Source organism: Neovison vison, chromosome 12 (assembly GCF_020171115.1).
Source record: "Neovison vison isolate M4711 chromosome 12, ASM_NN_V1, whole genome shotgun sequence".
Taxonomy (NCBI): domain Eukaryota; kingdom Metazoa; phylum Chordata; class Mammalia; order Carnivora; family Mustelidae; genus Neogale; species Neogale vison.
The window spans coordinates 13,418,636-13,443,772 of record NC_058102.1 but is presented as its reverse complement, the minus strand read 5'-3'; the positions used below and the strand labels follow the sequence as shown (position 1 = coordinate 13,443,772).

Here is a 25,137-nt window from a genome sequence, read left to right as displayed (position 1 = left end):
TGCATGCTGGCTGAAACCCAGTCACACAGGGTCACACCCCTGCTGAGCGTCCTCAGCGCTTCTCATGAACTACCTGGGAGGGAGGCACCCTCGTCGGGGTCGGTGGCCGGGGTTGCAAACTCCCGGTGCCAGCGCTGACTTGATGAACTTCTTGTCAGTTTCGCAGCGCGAGACTGCTCACTCCCTTACTCATCACTCACCGAAGCCAGGCTCCCGTGTCCCCACCGGGAACGTAAGTGTTGAAGAGAACAAAACTCTGTGCCCTCCTGAGACCCCACTCTGCTTTAGGGATCTCTGAATGATCGGTGGTAGCTGGCAGGTACCCTAGCAAGGGCAGACCGGTCTTTAAGATTTTATATATTTATTTGAGAGAGAGAGAGAGAGAGAGAGAGAGAGAGAACAAGAGAGGGGGAGAAGCAGAGAAAGAAGCAGACTCCCCACTGAGCATGGAACCCAAGGCGGGGCTTGATCCCAAGACCCTGGGATCATGACCTGAGCCAAAGGCATCACTGACTCAACCCCAGGCGCCCCAGGCAGAGTAGACTTAAAGAGAACCCTGGCTTCACATGCAAATGCTGCCACGTACTACGGAAGCATGACAGAGCTTCAGCCTATGGTAGAAAACCTCGCAGATATGAGCCCGGAACAGTGTGTGGCACGTGGCGGGCAAATACTGATTTCTCTTCCCATCTCCACACCGTAAACTCCTAGAGTGTGGGGGCCAGACCTTACACTTCTCTTTCTTTTTCCACCATGCCTTGGGGGATATAAACCATGCTTGGTAAATGTTTGTTTGACTGATTAGCTACGGCGGATCTCCAGGAAAGCGAGCCAAAGATAGTTAAGGAGCTTTGTTCCCAGCCACCTGTATAAAGGATGTCGAAGAGCGTGCTGTGAAAGAGAACAGAGTGGGGACGCCGGTAAGGCCATTTCAAAATAATGTCCTGGTCCTCTCTGACCCCAACCAATGACCTGCCTGAAGCCCGTATTTCTCCTAATAGAAAGGTGTGCGTCCATGTGCGTCCATACGTACTTACAGCACAGTAGCTCCACTGTCAGTACATTACTGTAAATTCTCAACAATCATAAGCATGATAAACAAGGGGGAAAAAATTAAAAAGAACAAGGGAGATAGACTAGAGTCTGCCCGAATGATCAAGAGCTTACAAACTACCCATGAAGAAATGGGAAACTATAAAGAGCAATGCCTCAATTTACCCAAGTTCCACTTAAGTGACTTTTTAAAAAAGATCCTATTCATTCTGAAAGAGAGAGAAAGCGGCGGGGCGAGGGGCGGTAGGGAGCAGAGGGAAAGGGAGAGAATCTCAGGCAGACTCCATGCTGAGCATGAAGCCCGACAGGATTCTCAACCTCCTGACCCTGAGACCGTGACCTGAGCTGAAAGCAAGAGTCAGAACCATCCAGGGGCCCTTAAGTGTCTTTTGTGGGTCACAAAAGGCTTACTGTTTTTGTTACATTTAGGTTAAACTAAATGAAAAGGTACTTGTCTGGTCTTATAACCAATATAATAAATATATTCTAAGTTTTTCTTAACGATCCCAGTTATTCACATATCCCCAAGCGTGGCTGGATGCCTGGCCAAGGCACCGTGTGGCACGAAGTTGTACTACACACTGTGTGTTTCCTCGGGAGCCACAAAGGTGCCCAGGCCATCAGCTCTATGCTACGGATCTGCCTGACCTTACAGCTGTAGACATGACCTTCCCGTCCTTTTCCTAGAAGTCAGGCTGTCACTCCTTTTCATGCTTCCGGCCGCCTTCTCAAGCTCCCCTTTCAATGCACTGTTTTGTTCTATCCTCTAATTTAGGAATTCAAACATGAAGTTGGTCAGAATAACCTAAGGCTGTCGGGAATCGTCTAGCTCGTCTCCTCCCAGTCCCGGGCAGACCTGATCTTCCCCAGTTCCCGGAAGTGAATGGTGACCGTGTGTCTGCCTTTGCCCAACCGACTATAAGCAAAAGCCTGGTGAGAGCCTGAACGTGATTCCCGGGGTACCAACTTCATCCAGCCTCGGTGAGCTAGGACATTTCGGAGAATGGGACCTGCCTGGGTCCCAGAGTATGAGTCTCACGGAGCAGACGCTCTCCACAGACACACATACCAACCGCAGACGAACGCGTTATATGAGTAAGAAATAAATCCTTATTAGTTACACCCCGGAGATTGAGGGATTGTTCAAATAAACAGCATCACCTAATCCATCCTGATGAATATAAATGATATATTTAAAAAGAAAACAAGATCATGAGTCATCTGCCAAGAGGCCTTCCAAGGAGAAACATTCGTGAGCTTATACTCAGACCATGACACGAGGCTTGGCCGCATGTCTGTGTGTGTGTAAATACAGCCCTAGCCCGAATGTGCACTTGATGTCACCGCTTCCTTGCCTAGATCTCCTGGGAGCTAGAAACTGCCCAAGGGCAGAAACTGACTCCTTTCTGCCTTCCCAGAACCTACTACAGTGCCTGGTACAGAGCAGAGGTCACTATCCATACTCCTCTAAGCTGGAAAATATAATTAGTGGAGTTTGCCCAAGTTGACACAGAGCTTCTAATGGAAAAGAGAATTGGGCTCAACTATCCTTCTAAAACACAGTTCCACTCATCCCATCAGATAGGTCCAATGACATGCTGTTCCCTGTCCTTGCCCTCCACATCTGAGGACAGAGCCCGTGACTCATGCCCACAGACAGCGTGACCGTGGACAGATGCAACTGCACCCAGCCAACGGCTCCTTCTGTCCATTGTGCCTTCCCAGTAGACAGTGAGGAATTTTCTGGCTGGGGCCGATGGTGGAGAGAGCTCTTTCTGCTGCCCTCTGGGGTCAACACAGCTTCATTCAAACTGAGTCATCTGTACTTCACGCTGGCTGTCCTGTTCAAAGGGCAGATCTTAGAACAGGACTTAACAGTCACCCCAAAGCACCCCACAGCTGAATGACGATGCACTCCTCGTTTGCCCTTCAAGTACCTCAAGAGCAAACAGAAACTGCTGCCACATGGCGGGGGCGGGGGGGGGGGGTGGGGGTGGGGGTGGGGGTGGGGAAGGCGTCGGTCACTCACTTCAAGACATTGCTATCCTCATTTTCCAGATGGGAAAATGAATGAACCAAAAGGCTCATGTCACAGGCTCGATGAAACACACAGGTCCCTGGATTTTGTGAATATCTGATTGACTGATATCCCTTAATTACATGTATTTTTCTGAGTCTGTAATTTATCTGTTCCTCTGCTTATTCCTTTCATCTGTAAGGCCGGAGGCACAACTACCCCCATTTTCTATATGAGGTTTACATTAAACTAGCAAATGATGGTCCCAGAATTTAAAGGTCTGACTAATTATAAAGCCTAGATACTCCCTACTAATAATAGCACCTACCCCTTGTTTTAATGATAATGAAATGGACAAATATAGGAAAAGTGCTAATAGCAGTGCCTCGCACCCAATATGGCTTCAGTAAACGGCAGCTGTTTATAAAATTATATACAATGACAGCTACTGCCCACCAACGCACTTTAGCACAGTTTGTGGGTGGAGAGGGGGAGAGAGGCATGGAGACAGGTGGGCAACATGGAGTAAGTCTCATGTTATTGGTATTATCACCCAGCCCAGAGGCAACACTTTGGGCCTGAGTTTTCTCATGTACAAGATGAAAAAGGGTTACATCCTCTCCAGGAACTGGTCTTAAAATGCTCTGATTTGTGATTCTAGTAACTGGCCAATAAACGAGCGACTTCATGACCAACCACCCGAGACAATTCCCCAGGTCCCCTCTGCAGAGGACACTGGCCTTTCCTACAGAGAGCTGGGGAGGGGTCCCAAAAGCCCATGCCACTCTAAAACAAAAACCTCAGAAAGGAACGTTCGAGAAGCCACTCTTCATGTCAGCATCGGGATATTTATCAAATCCCCAAATATGGGACGGTGACAGAGACAGGGAAACAAAGCCCACCTGGCTGGCCCCTGCCACCCATCAAAGTCGACTCCAACTGGGACTGGAAGCCGCTCCGCTCCCCAGCTGCAATTAGTGAGAACAAAACAGCAGGTGTGGATGTGGGAGAGCATCGAGATGGGAGGCAGCGGCCAGGACGGCAAGACACAAACTGCCACTCAGGAGGAGGAGAGCAGAGCGGGAAGCTTAGGAGATCATCAGAGCAGAGCTGGGGAGGGGCAGTGCTGAGGCCGCCCATGCCGCTGGTCCCACACCTAGAAACCTGAGTGCCAAGGACAGACAGATCTGCCACCAGAACACATTTCAACACAGCCACGTTCATTTCTTTTTTTTTTTTTAAAGTGGTTTTTTAAATTGTGGTAAAATTCCCTGTTTCTCTCTAACACAAGCTTGGTGCCTTACAACAACAGAACTTGGAGCTCTGGAGGCCAGAAGCCCAAAAATTGAGGGGACCAGAGGCTGTGCTCCCTCCAGAGGACTAGAAGTTCGCTCCTTGCCTCTCCCAGCTTCTGACTTGTGGTTTCATGCCTCCAATCTCTCCCTTGGGGGGTCACATCGCCTTCCCCCTCCTGTGTGGAGACAATCTCCCTCTGTCTCAGTCTTAGAAGCATGCAAGTGACTGCATTTAGGGCACATCCCGATGATCCAGGATTATCTCCTTATCCTGAGAGCCTTTTGCTTAATCACACCTGAGAAGGGTCTTTCCTGATTTTCAAATAGAGTAATATTTACAGGTTCCGGGGATTAAGACTTCATATCCCTGGAAGACATTTTTCAGCCTACCTCAGTTCTCTTCTTGCCTAATTTTAAGAAAAGCAAGAAACATTTTACCATAAGAGTCACAAACCTAGGATCTACCCAAGCTGGAGTAGCCCTGGAAATCAGCACCTCCCAGCCTCCTCCAACTGAACAGAGGCCAGGGGTGAAAGTTACTGACCTCGAATTACCCAGAAGATACAGCCAAGCAAACAAAAGCCACTTCAATCCACAGCTTCTCCCCGGGCATTTAAACGACTTCACTGAAAAGAATATTCTATTGCCCTCCTCTCGCTCCCCACAAAAAATCCTCCGTGCATACATTTTTAGCACATCTGCTGCAGAAAAGGAGCCACATCTCCACAAAAGGATATGATTTACCAAAAAAAGCAACTTCTGAGTTAACCCAGCAGACCAGAAATACAGAGTTCACGAGTTCTGGTGTGGGTCCATGCCTGGACAGTGTGACCTCAGGCCCGTCCCCCATGGCCAACGCAGGAGGAGGGAGCTGGGTGACCACAGGGATCTGACTGGGCTGCTCTTGAGGAAGAGAAGGCAGGTACCGTGGTGCACGGCAACAGGAGCCCAGACGAGCGCGTCTGGGAGACGAGGAAGGAAGCTTTTTCAGTGACCTACCTCCGGGGTTCTCCAGCTTCTGGAAGCATTAGGATCACCTGGACAGTGTTAAAACATGGATTTCTCAGCCTTACACACCAGAGGCTCAATTCTGTACGTCGGGGGTAAGGCAGGCCCAAGGATGTGCAGAAGCTGCTGGTCTGGGGGCCACTGTTCTCCGGAGGACCCGGGTGGTGAGGGCTAGAAGAGGGGAGAGAAGGTGTAAGAAAGGAGCAAAAGGGGTGGGTCTCAGCGACAGGTTGAGAGGCTTCCTAGGGTTCGGGCAGATGCGAAGAAGTCACGTGACAGACAAAGGCGCTACGGTCACAGAAGGTGGGAGCAGACAGGGGGAGCCTTAAGGAGGAGCGAAGGTAAAGGATTCGGTATTTGACATACTAAGCTCAAAGCTGCCAACAGAACGGGTGGGAAAACGTACCCACACGCCAGCCGCTAAGGGGGCAAATTCATGAATAAGAAGAAGCTGCAGAAGTCAGAGGTAACTGATGGCAGAAGAGCAGGAAGGGGGGTGTCGGCTGAGGCACCTGGATGGGAGTCCTCGTCCAGAAAGTGCCCCGAGGGGGGCCTCGGGCAGCAGGAGGTGGTCGATGGGATGAATGAGCATCCCAGTTCGGGAAGGGTGAGGACGGAAGCAGGGTGTGACCTAACCACCAGCTCCCTGATGGCACGGACGACAGCCGGGGGTCAGATGCCAGATTCTGATGGCCCTGCTGAAGAATGTGAAAGCCTTGCCCACGGCTCTTTGCAGCCTGGTGATGAAGGGGGGTGCAGAAGGAGGCTGGGCTGAGCAAGAAAGGGCTATCTATCTACTCGATGAGGGACCACTCTCCAGAGTCAGAGAGCCCTCTGCAGAAAGTGGTGGAAAAGGGGAGCAGGGAGAGGTGACACTGAGGTAAGCTGAGGAGGCAGCCATAAATTAATGGAAATAATTTAAATAAATTTATAAATAAATAAGTGAAATAAATTAATGACAACTCTGGGGGTGACTTCAAAGCCAGCGCCCCCTATCCCAGAGGATGCCCCCAAAGGATCACACTTGCCTCTGAATTCCCAGTCCCTAAAATAGCACCTGGCAACAACAGCGACCTTAGTAAAGGATCACTGAAGGAAACGAATTCATGAGAAAATGTAATCATGCTAGAATGAGAGAGAGAATTCCTTTATCCAGGATGAGGGTCAGCATTTATCCGAGCAATACGGAAAGGAAAAAGGGAGAACGCAGACCAAGGTAGGTTACAAATGTCTCCCATCTTCAGACTTCTGCTTCCTAAACTGTGCTCTAGCATTTCTACTTGAAAACCATCTTTTTAAACTTGGTGCAGACAGAAGAGAAAAATACATCTGCCACTTCACTCCCTTATACCAACGCTTTTCTTCCTCTCCCCAAAGAAAGAGAAATGGCTCATCTGACTGACAGGGATGCAAATACTCGTTTGGCCATACTGAAAGGTATGAAAGATTAAAAGGGGAAAGAAAGGAAGAAAGGAAAGAAGGGAAAAGGAAAGAAAAACTGGTGGGTACTTCCGGACACCCGCCCCTCAGCCACCAGAGTCTCCTTGCTAATCACTCCTTGCTCACAGCCCTTCTACTTGCCGTTCCCTCTCTCTGAAATACTCTTCCCTGGCTAATCTAGGTGGCTTGTTTCCTCACCTCACTCAGAACTATGATTATTTGCTACCTTCTTGAAGAGGCTCTTGAAAACCTCTTTTTCAAGAGAACATCCCTTCCCGTGTCATGGTCCTATCACCCTGACCCGTGGTGCTCTATCTTGCTTTTGTCTTCCCTTCTCAGAACCTCCTGCACTAAACACAGACGATGCATGTGTGTTTACTAAAAGATCCACTGGACCAGGGGCTTGGCTTTGCTCTTCCCTGTGTCTCCAGTGCCTACTGTAACTCCTGGCCCATAGTAGGTGCTCAGTAAATATATTTTAAAGAATTTCTACCCGCATAGAGTTGACACCACTAACTATCTACGAGTCCACTGCCTGACCTCTCTGGAACATGCCCAGCCTTCACACTCCCTTTACGGGCCCCTGGAGGAATCGACTTGAGCAGTGGAAACCTGAAGAGCGCTGAGAAAATGCTCCTCCCTGCACCTGCGCTGCAATCAGAGGAAAACTGATGACTGGCAGAAAAATCCAGCCACCATCTGGCTGTTCAAGGACCCCTCCTGGGTGCTGACAGCATTGTCATTCAAGATAATGAAGATTAAAACCAACAGTGATCTGGGGGGACAGGTTCCCAAGAGGCAGCCTGGCTGGCCTTAACCCCTTCCGAGCCGCAGAGCTTGCAGATGTCTTGAGAAGAAACCAACCTTCCCTGGGTGTGGAGGCAGGAGGCTGGCAAGGTCCCTGCTTGAGAGAGGATGGGTGACCTGTCCCAGGAAGGGACGAGATGGAGAAAGTGCAAGCAGAAGCGCCTGGGCGAGATCAGGGCAGTGGGGATGTGAGGAACGGCGGCCCATTGACAGGTGTAACATACCATCCAGCCATCAGTCAACCAGGCCCTTCGGGCTAGATGCCAACCATGCTTTCAGCTCACTGATTAGAATGACAGTGCGTGCTCCCACCCTCGAGGCCTGGGACCCACGGCCACTCTGTCTTCAATGGACGCTCCGTCTCTGAAGTTTACAGAACAAGGTTGTGCTGCCTCTTCCATTTCCACGAGCCAGTGCTGAGCACGCTTGATTCGAACATAAAACTTCGGGGAGCTCCGGAGGACAGAGGGAAGCAGCACCGTGCAGATGCCAACGCAGAGGGGGCCGGCGGCATTCCACCACACCTCCTCCCCGGCACACAGGGGAAGAAACTCCCGTGGACACGCTGCCTCCACGAGAGGCAGCCCAGGCTCACACCCGGGGCCAGACAGCCCGTTGGAACCCCACCTCTGCCACGCATCAGCCGCGTGGTCCTGGCCAACTTAGTTACCCTCCCCACGCCTTGGTGTCCTCGAAGGCAAAAATGAAGACGGCAACAAGCGATTAACCACTGGGGTCATGCTGAAAATTAGACGAATTCCATTACATCAAGCATAAAGATCAAGTACAGGCGCGTGCAAGGACTGCAGAGGCTAGAGAAGGTGAAGACGATGAAGGTGAGGATGAAGCGTGCTGGTGGTGACGGTGCTGGTGACGGTGGTGCTGGTGATGATGCTGGTCGTGATGGTGGAGGTACTGGTGGCGCTGGTGCTGGTGATGGTGGAGGTACTGGGGATGACGGTGCTGGGGACGGTGGAGGTACTGGGGATGACGTGCTGGGGACGGTGGAGGTACTGGGGATGACGGTGCTGGGGACAGTGGAGGTACTGGGGATGACGGTGCTGGGGACGGTGGAGGTACTGGGGATGACGGTGCTGGGGACGGTGGAGGTACTGGGGATGACGGTGCTGGGGACGGTGGAGGTACTGGGGATGACGGTGCTGGGGACGGTGGAGGTACTGGGGATGACGGTGCTGGGGACGGTGGAGGTACTGGGGATGACGGTGCTGGTGATGGTGGAGGTACTGGGGATGACGGTGCTGGGGACGGTGGAGGTACTGGGGATGACGGTGCTGGGGACGGTGGAGGTACTGGGGATGACGTGCTGGGGACGGTGGAGGTACTGGGGATGACGGTGCTGGGGACGGTGGAGGTACTGGGGATGACGGTGCTGGGGACGGTGGAGGTACTGGTGGCGCTAGTGCTGGTGATGGTGGAGGTACTGGGGATGACGGTGCTGGGGATGGTGGAGGTACTGGTGGCGCTGGTGCTGGTGATGGTGGAGGTACTGGGGATGACGGTGCTGGGGATGGTGGAGGTACTCGTGGCGCTGGTGCTGGTGCTGATGGAGGTACTGGGGATGATGGTGCTGGTGATGGTGGAGGTACTGGTGGCGCTGGTGCTGGTGATGGTGGAGGTACTGGGGATGACGGTGCTGGGGACGGTGGAGGTACTGGTGGCGCTAGTGCTGGTGATGGTGGAGGTACTGGGGATGACGGTGCTGGGGACGGTGAAGGTACTGGGGATGACGGTGCTGGTGATGATGAAGGTACTGGTGGCGCTGGTGCTGGTGATGGTGGAGGTACTGGGGATGACGGTGCTGGGGACGGTGAAGGTACTGGGGATGACGGTGCTGGTGATGGTGGAGGTACTGGTGGCGCTAGTGCTGGTGATGGTGGAGGTACTGGGGATGACGGTGCTGGGGATGGTGGAGGTACTGGGGATGACGGTGCTGGGGATGGTGGAGGTACTGGGGATGACGGTGCTGGGGATGGTGGAGGTACTGGGGATGACGGTGCTGGTGCTGGTGCTGGTGCTAAGGATGGTAATGGTAACAGTGGTGGCAATGAGGACAGCGGTAACGGTCGTGGTGCTGGTAGTGGTAATGGTGGTGGTAGTAATGGTGGTAACGATGGTCGTGGTAATGGTAATGGGGTTGGTGGTGGTCATGGTTACGGGGACACGGGTGGTAATGGTGGTTGTGATAATGGTGGTGATGTTAATGATGGTGCTAATGCTGGTGGGGGCGGGTGGTAACGGTGATCGTAACGGTGGTGCCGGTGGTAAGGGTGGCCATCGGGATGGTGGTGGTTATGACGACAGTGTTGATGGGGATGGTGGTGCTGGTAACGGGGATGCTGAAGGTAATGATGACTGTGGTGATGGCAGTGGTGCTAGTGTGCTGATCCTACTGCCGCGTTAGCAGAGACTCTGGGGCTACACAAAGGAGTGACAAGAAAGTCCCTGGAAGAAGAGCTCCAGGCAATGCAGCCTTTTACAACCTGCTTGGGGTGTGTGAGCACTGCCTCCTCTGGTCCTCCTTTCCCACTCCTCCAGGAGCACACCTGCGGACGAGGAGACAGGGGATCTGGAGGGATGAAAAGCTGCCGACTGCAGTGATGGGTGTGGGGGAGGGGAAATGGCAGCCCGGGGGCCTCGGGTGGCCCACAGGAGCACTCTCCGGGCTCACAAGAACTTACTGGAACCAGCTGTTGGAAAAGTACTTTCCGGTTTTTAAAAGATGACTGAACGAGAACTCACACGGGACGTTTGCCTGTCTCCTCAGTGGCTTCACATCCAGCCCTTCTGGTCCAAGCCCTTCAAAGTCAAGTCCAGTGACCCCTTTCATGCAGGCACAGGCACAGCACTGTGGAAAAGTTGGACCTATAGGACGGAGTCCTCACAACACACACTCTCTCTCTCTCTCTCTCTCTCACACACACACACACACACACACGCGCGCGCGCACACACAGACCTGAGCCGCCGGAAGAAGAGAACATTCGAGCTGCTTGGCTTGCACACAAAGCCACTCCCCACCTGGCCGGGGAGTCAACCCCCAGCACTCACTTCACCTTTCCAAATTTCAGGCAGCTGGGCAGTGTACTAACAGGTTTGAACAGTGCTCTCCTTCACGCATCTCTAAAGTCCCTCACCTGTTCCTGCAGCTCCCACTGACCAGAAGGCCCTCCCTCCTTTCTTTCTAGCTAACTCCAAACTTGTTTTCAAGATTCTAGCACCAAATGCCTTCCCTGAAAGCCTCTAGTTAATGGCCCTTTTTCCAGGTCCCCATAATACTGCACCTTCCCTGTTGAAGCACCGTGAGTCCCAGTACCTACTATAACAACCAGACTACTGGGGAGCCCCCTCTGGGGATCTGGAAGGCACTGGAGACACCCAGCCATCTTCTGCCCTCAGGCATGGATCAGATCTAAGCACAGACAGCAACGCCCAAGCCTGACAGGATCCAAGAGCTCCCACCTAAGCACAAAATAGATCAGAACACACCTGAGATGGGGGTCCAGCAACCAAAAACACCATCAGAGGGACCGAGACAAACTCAAGCCTTAACCAAAAATGGGGTCAGTGCCCGAGGGAGCCAGGACCCCGAGCCAGAGCCCCCAAGCTTCCCAGGAGCTGTGGCTTGGACCGTATTTTGGAACGCCACAGAATGAAAGTCAGGAAGGGTTTTTGGGCTGTGGCAACTCCAGAGGGATGGGACCAGGCTGGGTCTACCCAGAAGGCAGCAGGTAGATGAGCTGCAGACCCAGACTGTACCTAGGGGTTCCAGCTGCTGCCAGGCTCAGCACCTAGTGACCTGTGTCCGGAGAACGCCCTCACCGGTAAGCAATCTACAGCAGGTGAGAGCACGGAGCCTGGGGCTGCACTTGCTTCAAAACTCTGGCCAGGAGCCCACTTCAAACTGCGCCCAGCAGACACTAAGTGCTCAGAAAGTGCTATTATTAGGCCACTGTTAGTGGCCTCAGCAGACTGGGCCTTGCAGGGACCATGGCACGTCTGAGCCCCAGGTGGGTAACGTCAGGCCACAGGATTCAGTAAGTCCCAGGACACACCTGCACCCTCGATGGGAGGACACGTGCTAGTAAACTCCCTATGTCCCACGGAGCAGGTGAAATGAGATCCGCCCCCAGGACCCCCAAAACACCATGCTCGCCAAGGAGCTTAGACTATATCCTCCTGTATGGTGAACGGACTTTGACACTGTTAATTATATTAGAGCCCCAATTAGATTTGAAGCTCCTCATAACAGCTAAACATCTGAAAGGCACTTCACCAATTACAAAGTGCTATGATCAAGTCAATGACCGCCCTGTTCAGGGCTGAACTGTCCCCGCACCCCCGTGCCCTACCCCCACTCAAATTCAAAGACCCACTCCACCTCCCGGGACCTTAGACTGTGACTATATTTGGAGACGGGGTCTTTAAAGAAGTAATTAAGGTGACAGGACATCTCTAGGGTGGTCCAATGACTGGTGTCCTTAGGAGAAGAGGCGATTGGGACAGACGCACACTGAGGGCAAGACGGTGTGAGGACACAGGGAGAAGATAGCCAACTGTAAGCCCAGCGGGAGGCGCCTCTGGAGAAGCAACCCTATAGAGACCCCTTGATCTCGCTCCAACCCTCACGACCGGGAGGAAATGCCTTTCTATGGCTTAGGCCCACCAGTCTGAGGTGCTTTGTTAACAATAGCCCTAATACACCTATGAGGTCGGTCTACCCCCCCCCCACAAGTTTCTATTTATTTGAGAGATAGCAAAAGAGACCACAACTTGGGGGAGAGGCAGAGGGGACAGAGAAGACAGAGAAACAGACACCCTGCTGAGCAGGGAGCCCAATATGGGGTTTGATCTCAGGACGCTGGAATCATGACCTGAGCTGAAGGCAGATGCTTAACTGACGGAGCCACCCAGGTCCCCTGACCCCATGAGGTCAGTCTTGGTGTGTAGTTGCTGTCATTGTACCATGAGAACACTGAACCTCTCAGATTTTGCCGCCAAGTGGGATTCAAGGGAATAAAGCCTAGTTCCTTCCAGCCCTTCCAACAGATCCGACGTTTACAGCAAAACATTAATGGAGGATCTACTACAGGCCGAGATCTCTTTAAGATGCTAAGGGTACTACACTCACAAAAAGTCCCTTCTTTCATGAAGCATATGACCACAACCCAATAAATAGAAAATAATCTACCTTCAGAAATAACTGGAGAGCACTGGGAAAATGAGAATTTTTTTTTTCTTATTCCAGTCTCTCGTTTATGAACACTGATGAACATTGAAGCCAAACAATTAAAGTCTTCTTTTTAAAAAGCTGAACCATAAAATGAATATTCAAAGGAAAAGTGCTGGGGGAAAAAGAACATAGCTCATTCATTTCACTCTCCTTTAAGTAAATGGGAAAATCAGGCAGGGGCAAGTCAGAAGCCCTGAGTAAAAGTTTCTATGGTGTTCATGTGCCTCGGCAACAAAGCTACAGCTTTAGAAATGATACAGTTAGCATTTCCTACGCAGGATAATTTTTCCCTCTGAAGTCTGAAGCCAGAGCTATTTCAAAGAGTAACTCTGCTCAGGGAAATGGATTTTGTTTTTCTTCACCCAGATGAGAATTCACACAATGGCTAGCACTCTCCGCCAGGGAAAATTCTTGCAAAACTGGATCGAGCTGCATTTCACTTTATAGCTGGTGCTTATGCGTAAATTATTATTACATGTTTATAAGGGTTTTATGTGGGTATAATATTTTACCGCTGGAGAAGCATTTACACACTATGTGGCATCTTTAAGTGTTTTTTCATTTACAATTCTGCACTTTGGGGTCTGTAATGGCAGGCGAGTCTGTGCAAGCCCCCTATGATTGTCAGCCCCCCCGACCCCACCCCTGCCGGACAGCTCGGAGCTGTCTCAGCGGAGATTAACCACACCGCTGTGTGCAACCCGGGCGGCGAGGACTCCGCATCCCCGTGGCCCTCCAGGAGCATCAGGTGCTCTCCCTGCCACATTAATTAATGCATCGATGGCATTCAAGACGGAACCAGAAATTCAACAGCATTCCCCAGGCTCGTGGATCTGAGCTGCCTAGCAGAGGCAGGTGAGAAATGACATTTGAGGACCTGGCAGGACCTACGAGCACTGTTTATTCATGCTAAGAACATGCTGGCACTCACTGCAGCCCGACTAGTTTGAAATTCAGGAAAACCAAGAGTGTAGCTGGAATCCCGGCTCTGCAGCTCACCCGGCGTGGATCAATCCCTCGAAGTCTAAGCTCTTTGCTATCATCTTCAAAATAGAGGAAATCAGGGTGCCTGCATGGCTCCGTCGGTTAAGCATCTGCTTTCCACTGACGTCATGATCATGGGTTCCTGGGATGGAGCCCTGCAGATAAGGCTCCCTGCTCCGTGGGGAGCCTGCTTCTCCCTCTCCTTCTGCCCCTCCCCCCTGCTTACGCGTGCTCTCTTTCAAATAAATAAATAAATAAAAGCTATGATAAATAAATAAATTAGAGGAAACTACAAAAACCATTAACACGGGTTTTTAGAAATGCTGAAATGAAATGAAGGATGTGGGCTCTTGGTCCCAGAGCCGACACATAACTAGGCACTTCAGTGATGCTATTTAGCTAAGACAGGTAACAGCTTACTGGCTCCACTTAAGGCCAGCAGTCAGGAATCACTTGGTTCCTCTTCCCCCCACCTCCCACCAACTGTGCTGCTATGTCAGGTCCAGCCTGACCTTGAGAGATGGGGAACAGGGCTCTGGACCCATTCAAGAGATGCAGCAAAGCCCTTCAATGGGCACGCAGAACTGTGTGTGTGCAAGTGTGCACAAATGAGCACTTCTGGAGAAGAGACCACATTTTAACAGCCTCCCCAAAGGGATCCACAGCCAGGAGGGGTTAACAATGACCCATGTAGAGTGCAGCTTGCTCCTCTGTCCAGCAGGAAGCAGGCGGGACAGAGGAGGGGTGATGGAGTGGAGAGACAGTGGAGTCAGATAGTTCAAAAGGTGGATTGGCGCCCTACTTGCTAGGTGACGATGGCAGAGATCTCTACCCCTCTGAACATGGTGCTTCAACAGCGAAATGGGATCAAGGCCAACTGCTTGCAGGGTCTTCTTTTGCGGGGGGGCAGGGGTGTTAAAAACCTTAACAAATGTCAGGCATACAGTGGTGCCAACTAAGTGTTTATCTCCCCATTCCCAGTTCCCCTGGGAAAACAGAAGGGCTCCCCCGGCCAATAGGACCTAGGGCAAGCACTGTCTTATCGTTCTTTCCATTTGCTGCCTCATGCATGTCATGAACGCCCTGCCACCTCAGCTCTTCCAGCCCCCCCGCCAGGCTGAATCTCACCTGTCCACACCTACCCACAGTCCTCCGTTCCCTCTATTCCCACCCAGTTACATCCAGGCCTGGCTCCAGCACCAGGTACCTCGGCTGCACTCCTGGGTTTCAAGGCGCAGCGCAGGATGGGGAAGGAGAAGTCCGAGCTTCAGAGTCGACCCACCTGAGCTCAAACTTCAGCCCTCCCACTTTCTAGCTAGTGACTTCAGACGAGTAACCTAACCTCTCCATGACTCAGGTTCTCAATCTGTAAAATGGGGATGATCATAGTTATCTACCACACTGGGGGGGGGGGGAGTTAATCCACGTATGGAGACAGGTCTGGCATACTGTTAAGTACCAGCTGTGATTCAGATCAGATTGTGAAAAAACAGACTTAATGAGGCCAGCTCATATAACGGCAATGCACTGTGAACACTGCAAGGACAAAAAGGGTGACAGCCCCTCCCACGAGCCCTGGAACAGCAGCTGTAGTACCACCAAGCAACATAGGACTGGCTTCCAGAAGCCGGGCAGCACAAGGGACATCCACTTGGGGAGCACAAGCTCTGTCGAGAGCTGATTCCCTGGCTCCATGTGTTTGTAAGGTCTGGCCCTGTCTCCTCCAACCTCATATCCCACTGCTACATCTCAAACACAACGGCTTTTCTCTGTGCTTTGAACAAAGCCAAGTGTCTTGCACCTCAGGACCTTTGTACTTCCTGATCCCTCTGCCTAGAATGCCCTACTGTCCTATCTTGGCATAACCACTTAATCGCAGCCTTCAGCTGTCCCTTCCCTGAGAGTCCTTCCCTGACAGCTAACCCCTTCCTTTTGCCATCCACTCTCTAGCCCATCGGTCGGGATTATTTCCTTTATAGCACTTACCTTTTTCTTAAGATTTATTATTTGAGAGAGAGAGAGAGAGAGAGAGAGAGAGAGAGAGAGATGGAGCACAAGTGGGGAGAGGGAGAAGCAGGATCCCCACCGAGCAGGGAGCCCGATGTGGGGCTCAATCTCAGGACCCTGGGATCATGACCTGAGCCGAAGGCAGACAATTAACCAATGGAGCCACCCAGGCGCCTCTGTAAGCACTTCCTTTAAAAAGCATTTTTTCTATATCCCCTTACCCTGGAATATAATATCCAAGAAAGAAGGGACTTTGCTTCTCCATACCCCTAGAAGAGTACCTCATTCATAGCAGAAACACTGTAACTATTTGCCAGTGGAATGAATTTCTCTGGCTGCTTCTTTTCCTGCTACTCAGCAATTGCTTCGCTCTGTATTTCTAGTTAAGATTCTCTAAAAGATACACTTAGCTAATCACCATAGTCACACCAGGTTTCAGGTTCTTACGCTAACCCACTACAAAAAATGCTGCCCAGACTCTGTGGAATGTCCAGTTCGCCAGCTGCCCACCCTTATAGCAACGAGCACAGACCCCTAGGCCAGCCCCATCAACAGCATGAGGCCATTTCTATCAGCAGGTGTTGGGGCTGTGGCAGATCCCAGGATAGTCACATTGAGGGCAGAGTCTCTGTAATACCCTCCGTTCCCCATATGTAAGGGGAAGACCGTTTCTCCAACATTATGAAATTCTTAACAACACTTTCATATCTGCCCTTAACAAACCTTCAAGAAGAGCTAATTCAACCAGATTACAAAAGGCAGAGCTAGGGCGTGAGGACAAAGAAAAAAAGACGAAAGCACAAGTGAAAAGCATCTGTAAATCGTACAGAGCTCGGCAAGACATGATGTAGAGGACTGCAGACATCTGAGTCCCCAGGCAACTTTAAGAAGACAGAGAAAAGCAAGCCCATGGGAGGGTGTCCTTATGAAACAGTCACAGGTGGGGTCGAAGCCTCTGGCCAGAGCGGCCTTGGATCAAGGATGGCAGGTGTGCTGAGCCGCTGCCCCTCCCTCCCGCAGCCCACGGGGTCCCTCCCACGCATCACAGTCTGCTGAGCAAACGTCATGATCTTCTACAAAGCTCCGGCGTGAAAAGAGTCCAGAAGCTCTACTCGAGAGTATGGATCAGCACACTATTTACATAAAAGTTCAGACAGTAAATCTTTTAGGCTCTCTGGCCATATGGCCTCAACAAACACTCCACTCTGGTCTTGAGGCAGCAAGCAGCCACAGACAACAGTGAAGGAACAGGTGTGGTTGTGTACCAACAACCACTTCTTTGTGGACGCTGACATTTAAATTCCATGCCATTTTCACACGTCATGAAACAGTATTTTCTTTTCTTTTTTCTTTCCTTTTTTTTTTTTTTTTGATCACTGAAAAATGTAATAAAAGTCCTTCTTATCTGAAGGGCTCAGGTGGTGGGCTGTACTTTGCTAATCTCTGCTCTAGACCACTCTCCATGGCTGTCTCTTATCACACGGATTGAACGTCAAGGTTCTCCTGATATTCTAAGCTGAGGCTATGGACGCTGGAATCGTCTCTACTCAATCTGCAGTAACTCACAGAGGCACTAGATCTCAAAAAAAAAAAAAAAGTGTTTTTGAAAAATTGTCCTTTGGCCTCGAAGGAAACACCATCTTTGCTGGATCTTCACCTGCATCAGGAAACAGCCCACGGGCTGGTGGACAGCTCCAGTGCTGAAAGTTCTACCGGTAGCTCTCCACCTCCTGGTTACTTTTCCCAGAGCCTGGGTCTCCTGATTTTGTCTGCATAATTTATCCTGCGCACTTTCCGCCAAGAGCTCTCCACATTTTCATTTACATCAAGAGAAGGAAAAAAGTGAGAGAAATGGACTACGCCCATGACAGAAAAATCTGTCCTAAGAGAGTGAGCAAACATGGAATTGTGGCAGAAAACTCTACTTTTATCCAAGTATCAGCTTCAGAAATAACCCCAAAGTCCACAGACCTACCAGGAAGATAAGAAATGACTTAGGACCAGTGAAAGATGTTTCCTCAACACCTGGCAGAGAAAGTTCCCATTATAATTTGAATGAGTAAGTGAATGGACAAATAAATATATTTTAGCATGCCTGAATGGAGAACATTCTCTCCTCTTTCTACCTAAATGTGCCCAGATCTCAAAAAACAGAACATCTGGTGAGAACAAGATTATTTAGTAGTCTAAAGAATTAAAAGATGAATGCTACTGGGACCAACTGATTCTTTAATAAAATTCCTAATTTCCCTAGAGCTAGACTCACTGCCTGAAAATATCTCATCTACATGAATAAGAAGATAAGAAAAGTGATTACTGACTACCTACCAGGTGTGAGGTGCTTTCACACACATCAGCCCCTGCAATCCTCACAACAAACCCACCACAGAGAACGGTAAGCCTTCCTTTTTTCACACAAAGTCACCCAGACCCAGCAGTGGGGGCTCCAGATCTCACACCCGCATCCACCCAACCATAAACCATGTCCTTTCTGCTGTTTAGAACTTAAAAATTCTGCTCATCCCAGTCCCTTGTGGAATATGAAATTATTACTACATGATCCATAGGCTAGATCATTAGAGAACATGACTCTAAAATGCCCAACTGCAGAAGGTAAGAGAGAATACAAACCAAAAGAGGAAAATGTGTAATGTGAAAACCACATCCATAGTGACTAGGTCTGGAATTCTACCCTATCCCATACTTAATATAAAAGTATCTGATTTAGGGGCACCTGGGTGGCTCAGTGGGTTAAGCCTCTGCTTTCGGCTCAGGTCATGATCCCAGGGTTCTGGGATCGAGCCCCGCATCGGGCTCTCTGCTCAGGAGGGAGCCTGCTTCCCCCCCTCTCTCTGCCTGCCTCTCTGCCTACTTGTGCCCTCTGTCAAATAAATAAAAAATGTTTAAAAAAAAAAGTATCTGATTTAATGGGGTGCCTGAGTGGCACAGTCAGCTGAGCACCTGACTCTTGGTTTCAGCTCAGGTCTTGATCTCAGGGTGGTGAGATTGAGCCCCATCGGGCTCCATGCTCAGCACAAAGTCTGCTTAATTAAGACTCTTTCCCTCTTCCTCTGCCCCTTCCCCCCAAAATATATATACTTTTTTTTAAGTCCTTGGTTCAATCACATGTAAAACAGCTATCCCAGCACTATACAGGTGCCTCTCAAAATGGATAGCCCCACTTAAAAATTTAGGAAAACTAATATACTAAAAAAGGACCTAGTTCAGAAAAACAAAAATGGTCCTCAAAATAAAGAATCCTTTTGCAGTCTTACTCCCAGTCCTTAAGAACTGCTTTTACATATATTCATTTAAAATAATTTTGGGAAGGCAACTTAGTCTGGGAAAACACTAAGACTATTACAATATGGTATAATCTCTTCTTTCAGCTTTGATCCATTAAAGTAATTGTTGCTCCCTGTCTAAAAAGAACAAAGTCAAAATTTGGCTTGAAAGATTCTAACACTTTTTTTTTCTTGCCAATATCTAATATCTGAACATGATTTTACCCTTTGAAAATGCTTCTGGATATATCACCCTCCTTTACCTTTACAACAACCCTAGGGGATGAGCAAACATTTCAATATTTTTTCCTTTATGCACATGTAAAAGACTATAAGGGGGGTTTCCCAGTTGCAAGTGATAGAAGAACTATTCTAAACAAAATAGAGAATGTAGTGGCTTCTAAGTCTACCAAGGGTAGATCCAAGGGTAGATCTGCCCTCAGGTAAGGTGTGCTCTAGGTCTAAGGGATGACCTGGTCTGTCTCTGGTTCTCAGCTCTGCTCTTATCCACACTGGCCTCATTCTCAGACACCAGGCAGTGAAAAGAGAGCTGTGAGGTAGGATGTGGCTAGGATGTGTACAGCTACTGCCTTTAAACATCAAGGCCAGTGGCAAGGCAAGAACATAGGCACTTGTCTTGACAGTCCCTACAGAAGTCCCATGGCACTTAATTGTGCCCACCAAATCACTGCAATGAGGGGGTGATTTGCATTACAGGTCACACCCTGAAGTTAGGCACAGTATCATCTCCTCCAAAGTTCATGGGCTAAAGTAGATTTCCAGAGGAACACCAAGCAGGGTGAATAAATACTGAGTTAGAAAACCAAGAGGTGCTCACTACAGACTGCCTGACTCACCCAAAGTCACAGCTCTACTACTAGACACGATCAGGACTCAAGTACAAATCTTCTGGAAGCAAATACTCCAAAAATAGTGGTGAACTGTTTCAAAACACATGGAGTAAATCACAAAAAGCCCTCAAAACAGAAATCTCTTGGTCGCAAGTAACATTCAAAACTATTGATCCACTGCTCAGAGAGCTTCAAAGAAAGCCAAGCCCCTTTAACAAAACATAAATTTTCTGAAATTAAGCAAGGTTACCATTATCTAAATCAAAATCCCTTTATAGCTCTGAATGGTTCCTCGCCATCTGGAAAGTCAGAACATTGTACTCAAAAGGAAAAAGGAAAAGCTTTTTGACCTATTTTTGTCCCTACACTAATGTAAAGCCCTGAATCCTATTTATTAAGCACTCTCGATGCACACTATTTTGCTGGCTATTTGCAACTCTAAAATGACACCTATTATTCAGTTAGAGATTAGAATCTCAAGCAGTAGGGTGTTTTTTAATAAAAAATAAAATTAAAAATAGATTTGCCATTGCCTTTTTAATGAAACTAGTAGCTCTACCGGCTTAGAGGGGAAATGACATATTTCTTGGGAGCTTTATGTACTGATCTGAGCGGGGCCTTAAAAACAAAGTCACCAACATTTGTATCTTCAGCAATTATCCGAGGCTTCTCCTCTAACTGCAACACCAACTCCCTACCCTCCACTGAGAGCCCAGGCGGCCCACACAGGCTCTTCCCACACAGGCTCTTCCACCAAAATCAAAACAAAACAAACTCTTTGTCACCTGACACGTGCAGATGACGCGCCAGGTGGGGCCTGACAGGTGTGTGCCAAATAAGAAAATGATTTAGCCCAGCACTCTCCAACAGAACCTTCTGCGATGATGGCAGTGTTCTACATCTGTGCGGGGCGGTATGGTAGCCACTAGCTGCGTGGGATTCTTAAGTCGAAGGAATTGGATTTTTTATTTAATTTGATTTTAATTAATTTAAAGTAGCTACATGTGGCTAGTGACTACTGAACTGGAGGGCAGTACAGACAGTGCCCTGGAGAATCTCTCCAGCATGTCCCTCTACTGCTCTCTCTTCCACTTGCGTTTTCTATCCCTGCACAAGCCAACCTGCCAGTCTCCCAACAGGGCCTCAGTCTGTTGCTCTGGTTCCAGTACAGAATTCCACTCCTGGCCCATCGGGGTAGACTCCAACTCCTCCCCCAAACCCATCCCAGGTCTCACCTCTTCCCTGAAGCCTTCCCTGACTTACCTCTCTCCTCCCCACTCATGAGAGTGGGTCACCTCTGCTTCTCCATCACCTCTGCACTTATGTACCCTTCGGTGGCTGTGTTCTGCACACTGCAGTGTCCCCTCCACGGCAGAAGGCAGGAGAGCACGCTGGTAAGAGTGAGTGCCCTGGAGACAGCTGCCTAGTGTCAAGTCCTGCTTCTAGCACTTACCCTGAGCTCTAGGACCTCAGGCAAGCCACAGGACCTCTCTGAACTCAGTGTCCCCTCTGTTAAATGGGGTTACTCATGTTAACTCTCCGTTATAGCTGTTGAAGGACTAAACGACCAAATGCAGGTAAACATTAACATGGTGCCTGGTAAGGAGCAAAGACTCAATAAAATTAAGCCCTTATGTGTTATTTTTCATTAGCTTATTACACTATGCACTTTAGAGCATGTAGTAGGCAGAGCCTAGCCATCCCCATAACCCACAGTCAGAGCATACAGTAGGCATGCCTTGAAAACTGCAATTATTAATGAAGCCTCCAGCAGACGGGTGGCAGATCCAGGCTCGGCTCTAAGTATACTCCATAACGCCAAACAGCCTTGAGACTAAACAGGAGAGCTCAAGGTAAGCAGGGGTAGTGGAGTGAAATCACAGGTAGATCAAAGAGTTTTACTTGGGGGGGCCTACTCCAATGCACCCAAAGTCACTACCACCACCCTCCCATATGTCCCATCACTACCCCAGGTCCTCTCCCCAACCCTAATCTGGCCAAATTTCTATCAAAATGTTCCTGATGGAAGTTAAGCCTTATCTTGCAGAGGGTTTTTTTTTGGGGGGGGGCACTAACAAAGGTGTCAGGGCCACTGGCCTAACATTAAAGTCAGAGATACTATAAGCATCTCCAAGCTCCAACAATCTGTTCCTAGAACTCTCCCCAATACTTCGAGTTTACCCATTCCGCTCTTTGCCTAGATGGATAGCTGGATATGGGGGGGGAGGCTCACTTTACAGAAACAGTCCTCCAGGCCTGCATTCTAGCTGTGCTCCAGGTATGTACCTGGTCCTGAAGGATGGGGTATCTCCTGCGTCACTGTGAGGCTCCTAGGTTTTACTGAAGGCAAATAAAGATGAGCAGCAAATGAAACAAGCATTAAAAATAAGATTAAGTGTTCAATATACAGGCTTTTCAGCCCATGTAGAGTCCCAACGAGACTGTTCATTTCCCAAATTCAATGTCTTGCTCCTGCTGCAAGGCTCCCGGGCACAGACAGACAGCCTGGAGTTTAGGCAGAGAGCAAGTCCGGTAGCCTGGAGCCGGAGCCCGGAGCAAGCACTCTGCACACAGAGAATCACTTCAGCCCAGCTTCCACTGTGGGGGTTGGGGGGAGGCACCTGAACCCAGAATGCAGGTGACCTATCCTCCTGGGGGACCCAGCATAAGAAGCTTAAAGAATAACCAGCAACATGACTGAATAGTGCAAGGAACATCTAACAAGAGGTCTGGGGCTACGCCATCTGCCCTCGGTGTGAACCTGGGTACATCACCTTCCCTCCCAGGGCTTCAGTTTCCTAATTTAGAATGTTAGGGAGTGATTTCCAAACTCTGTTCTTTTTTTAAGCAGCAAAAATGTCTTTTTGTTCCAAATGAAATCTCATGGGGAAACTCCGAGATATAAAATATACAAAGGGAAGAGCTTTGGTCAAAGGGCGTTTGTGGGATCCGAGAAGCCGCACCCACTGAGTCTCTCTCTCCCCTCCCCCAGCGCCCGGAAACCCAGGGGACAGTGCCAGCAAACTAGCTCATCTAAGGTCATACCAAGTTGGAACATTTCAGGATATTACTTACAGTGGATCTTACTATGCCTCTCCACGCGGAGTGGAGGAGAAAGAGAATACTCTGATGACTGACTACTTCATCGAAAACTTTTATGATGGAAAATGTCAAATATTCAAAACTAGAGAGAATCCTTGCACGCATGCGACCGAGGGATCAACAAGTACCAAGTCACGGCCAGTCTCGTTTTGCTTCTCCCCTACCCATTCCCACACCCCTGCGGATTTTCTGAAAAGTATCTCCAAATACATCACCATCTGCTCAAAAATATTTCAGCATTGTTTGTCTAAAAAACAGAGGTTTTGAGAATCTAGACCTCCGTTTCGTTACCACACTAAGAAAATAAAAATATTAGCTCCTTAATAGCATCTGACGTCCCACTTGCTGCCCTGTTTTTGCCCCTTACAATTAACCTGCTGAAGGACTGGGCTGTTTTTCTAGAGGGTTTCCCGCTGCCTAGGTTTTCATGACGGCCCTCCGTTGTTCCACACGGGCCTGTGCCTCTCCTACTTCGGATTTCCGAGTTGGATCAAGAGTCCCAACCAGATTCCAGCTCCATCAGGAGACACAGGACATCTGGTTGTTGTCTTTCTGTGCTGTTGGCAGTCATTAAGTATATGACTCTCTATACTGGATTGTTTTCTGGCTTCTTGTGGATCTTCCAAAATGTATCACCCATGGACAAACACACCAAGCGATTTTTTTTAACTTTTAATTTTTTTATTTCTATTTTTAATTACTATATTTTATATTATATAATACATACTATATTATATATAAAATATATATTTATATCTTATATTATTTGTAATTTATTATTATTATTTATTTTTTATTTATTTTTTATTTTTTACCCAGAGTGGATTACACCCTGTTGTTGATCTGAAACTTTCTGCTCAAAGATGGGACATTATTCATTTTTTAAAAATCAGACTTCAGTAAGGTACAGTTAACTTGGTGACACTACTGGGAATACTTTACATTGTAACAACTGAAGTTTAAGTTCTGTCATTCGTCCAGATCCAGAACCAAGTTGACTGATAAACAGTCCCTCAATCACTAAGCAACACTCATGAATCCACTGGACTTTTAAAAAGTTTTCACTTAGTGCTTTTCATACTTGCTATACCCAACGTGGGGCTTGAGCTCAAGCCCTGGAGATCAAGGGTCACGTGCTCTTCCGACTGCACCAGCCAGGCACCCTGAAATCCACTGATCTTCTCAGAGTATTGAATACCATCAGCTCGCTTGTCCAAGGGCTCCCCCAGGTGTGCTCTGTGACTGACCCAAGCCTGCTAAAAATTCCCAATCACCTTAGATGATAAACCAGGCAAAGCCAAGCAAGCCCTGTTTCCTACCACGTCCCGTTTTCTTTTATAAACAACGGCTTAATAAACCCAGCACAACCCCATCTCTTGCTGCCTCAACTCACCCATCAGTTTTCCCTCCCCCCAAAGAGACTAAGTACAAGCCACAGCCCCTGACCCACGATCAAACCAGTAATTCCTGCCACCCCCACTAACGCCAGCTGGTGCTTACAAAATGAACAGCCTGTTCTGTGGGCACGATCTGAAGGACCCCAAAACCATCAGTGTCCCTGTTCCACTCCCGATTAGGGATCTCACGGCGGCAAAGGGCAGCCACTCTCCATAGTCAATCAACAGCCCCCTGGAAAGAAGCCAGAGATCCAATCCACCAAAACTAAATTGGCAACATACATCGCGTGAAGCCCCCCGTGGGTCTTTGGTTTGTTGGTTTGTTTTCTACTGGCAGTGATATTATTGTCTGCAACTGCTGTGCAAGTTCAGGATGTAAACAAGGGGGTGCTTCTCAGGAAAAGACTGACCAAAAATCTCCCACCACGCCTGTGTCCGTCACCCCAACACTGCTCCCGGCAAACGTACTTACATCTGGTCATGGTGTGTGTGCGGTGTAGGACGCACACGGGGTGATGGCTCCGTGGTTTTTAAACCAGGCTCACAGGCCCAAGGAGGCAGCAGACTAAGAAGCAGGCATTCAGAGCTGTTGGCCAGTAGCTCCAGTCCCTACCTCCCAAGGGCCACTAAATAACTCGGAGT

General features: G+C 49.2%; 1 protein-coding gene across 2 annotated transcripts in view; it reads right to left on the bottom strand.

The window, feature by feature from the left end:
- The window catches only part of LARGE1 (LARGE xylosyl- and glucuronyltransferase 1), a 533,441-nt gene that overhangs the window by 444,975 nt on the left and 63,329 nt on the right, over positions 1 to 25,137 (bottom strand). The window contains exon 2 of one of the 2 annotated variants that reach the window (XM_044228337.1): positions 5,365 to 5,544. The exons of the other annotated variant lie outside the window; for it this stretch is intronic. Within the exon in view, the coding sequence (XP_044084272.1) occupies positions 5,365 to 5,393 (29 nt within the window). The 5' untranslated portion in view covers positions 5,394 to 5,544. The remainder of the gene's footprint in view (positions 1 to 5,364; positions 5,545 to 25,137) is intronic. 2 annotated transcript variants of the gene reach the window in all.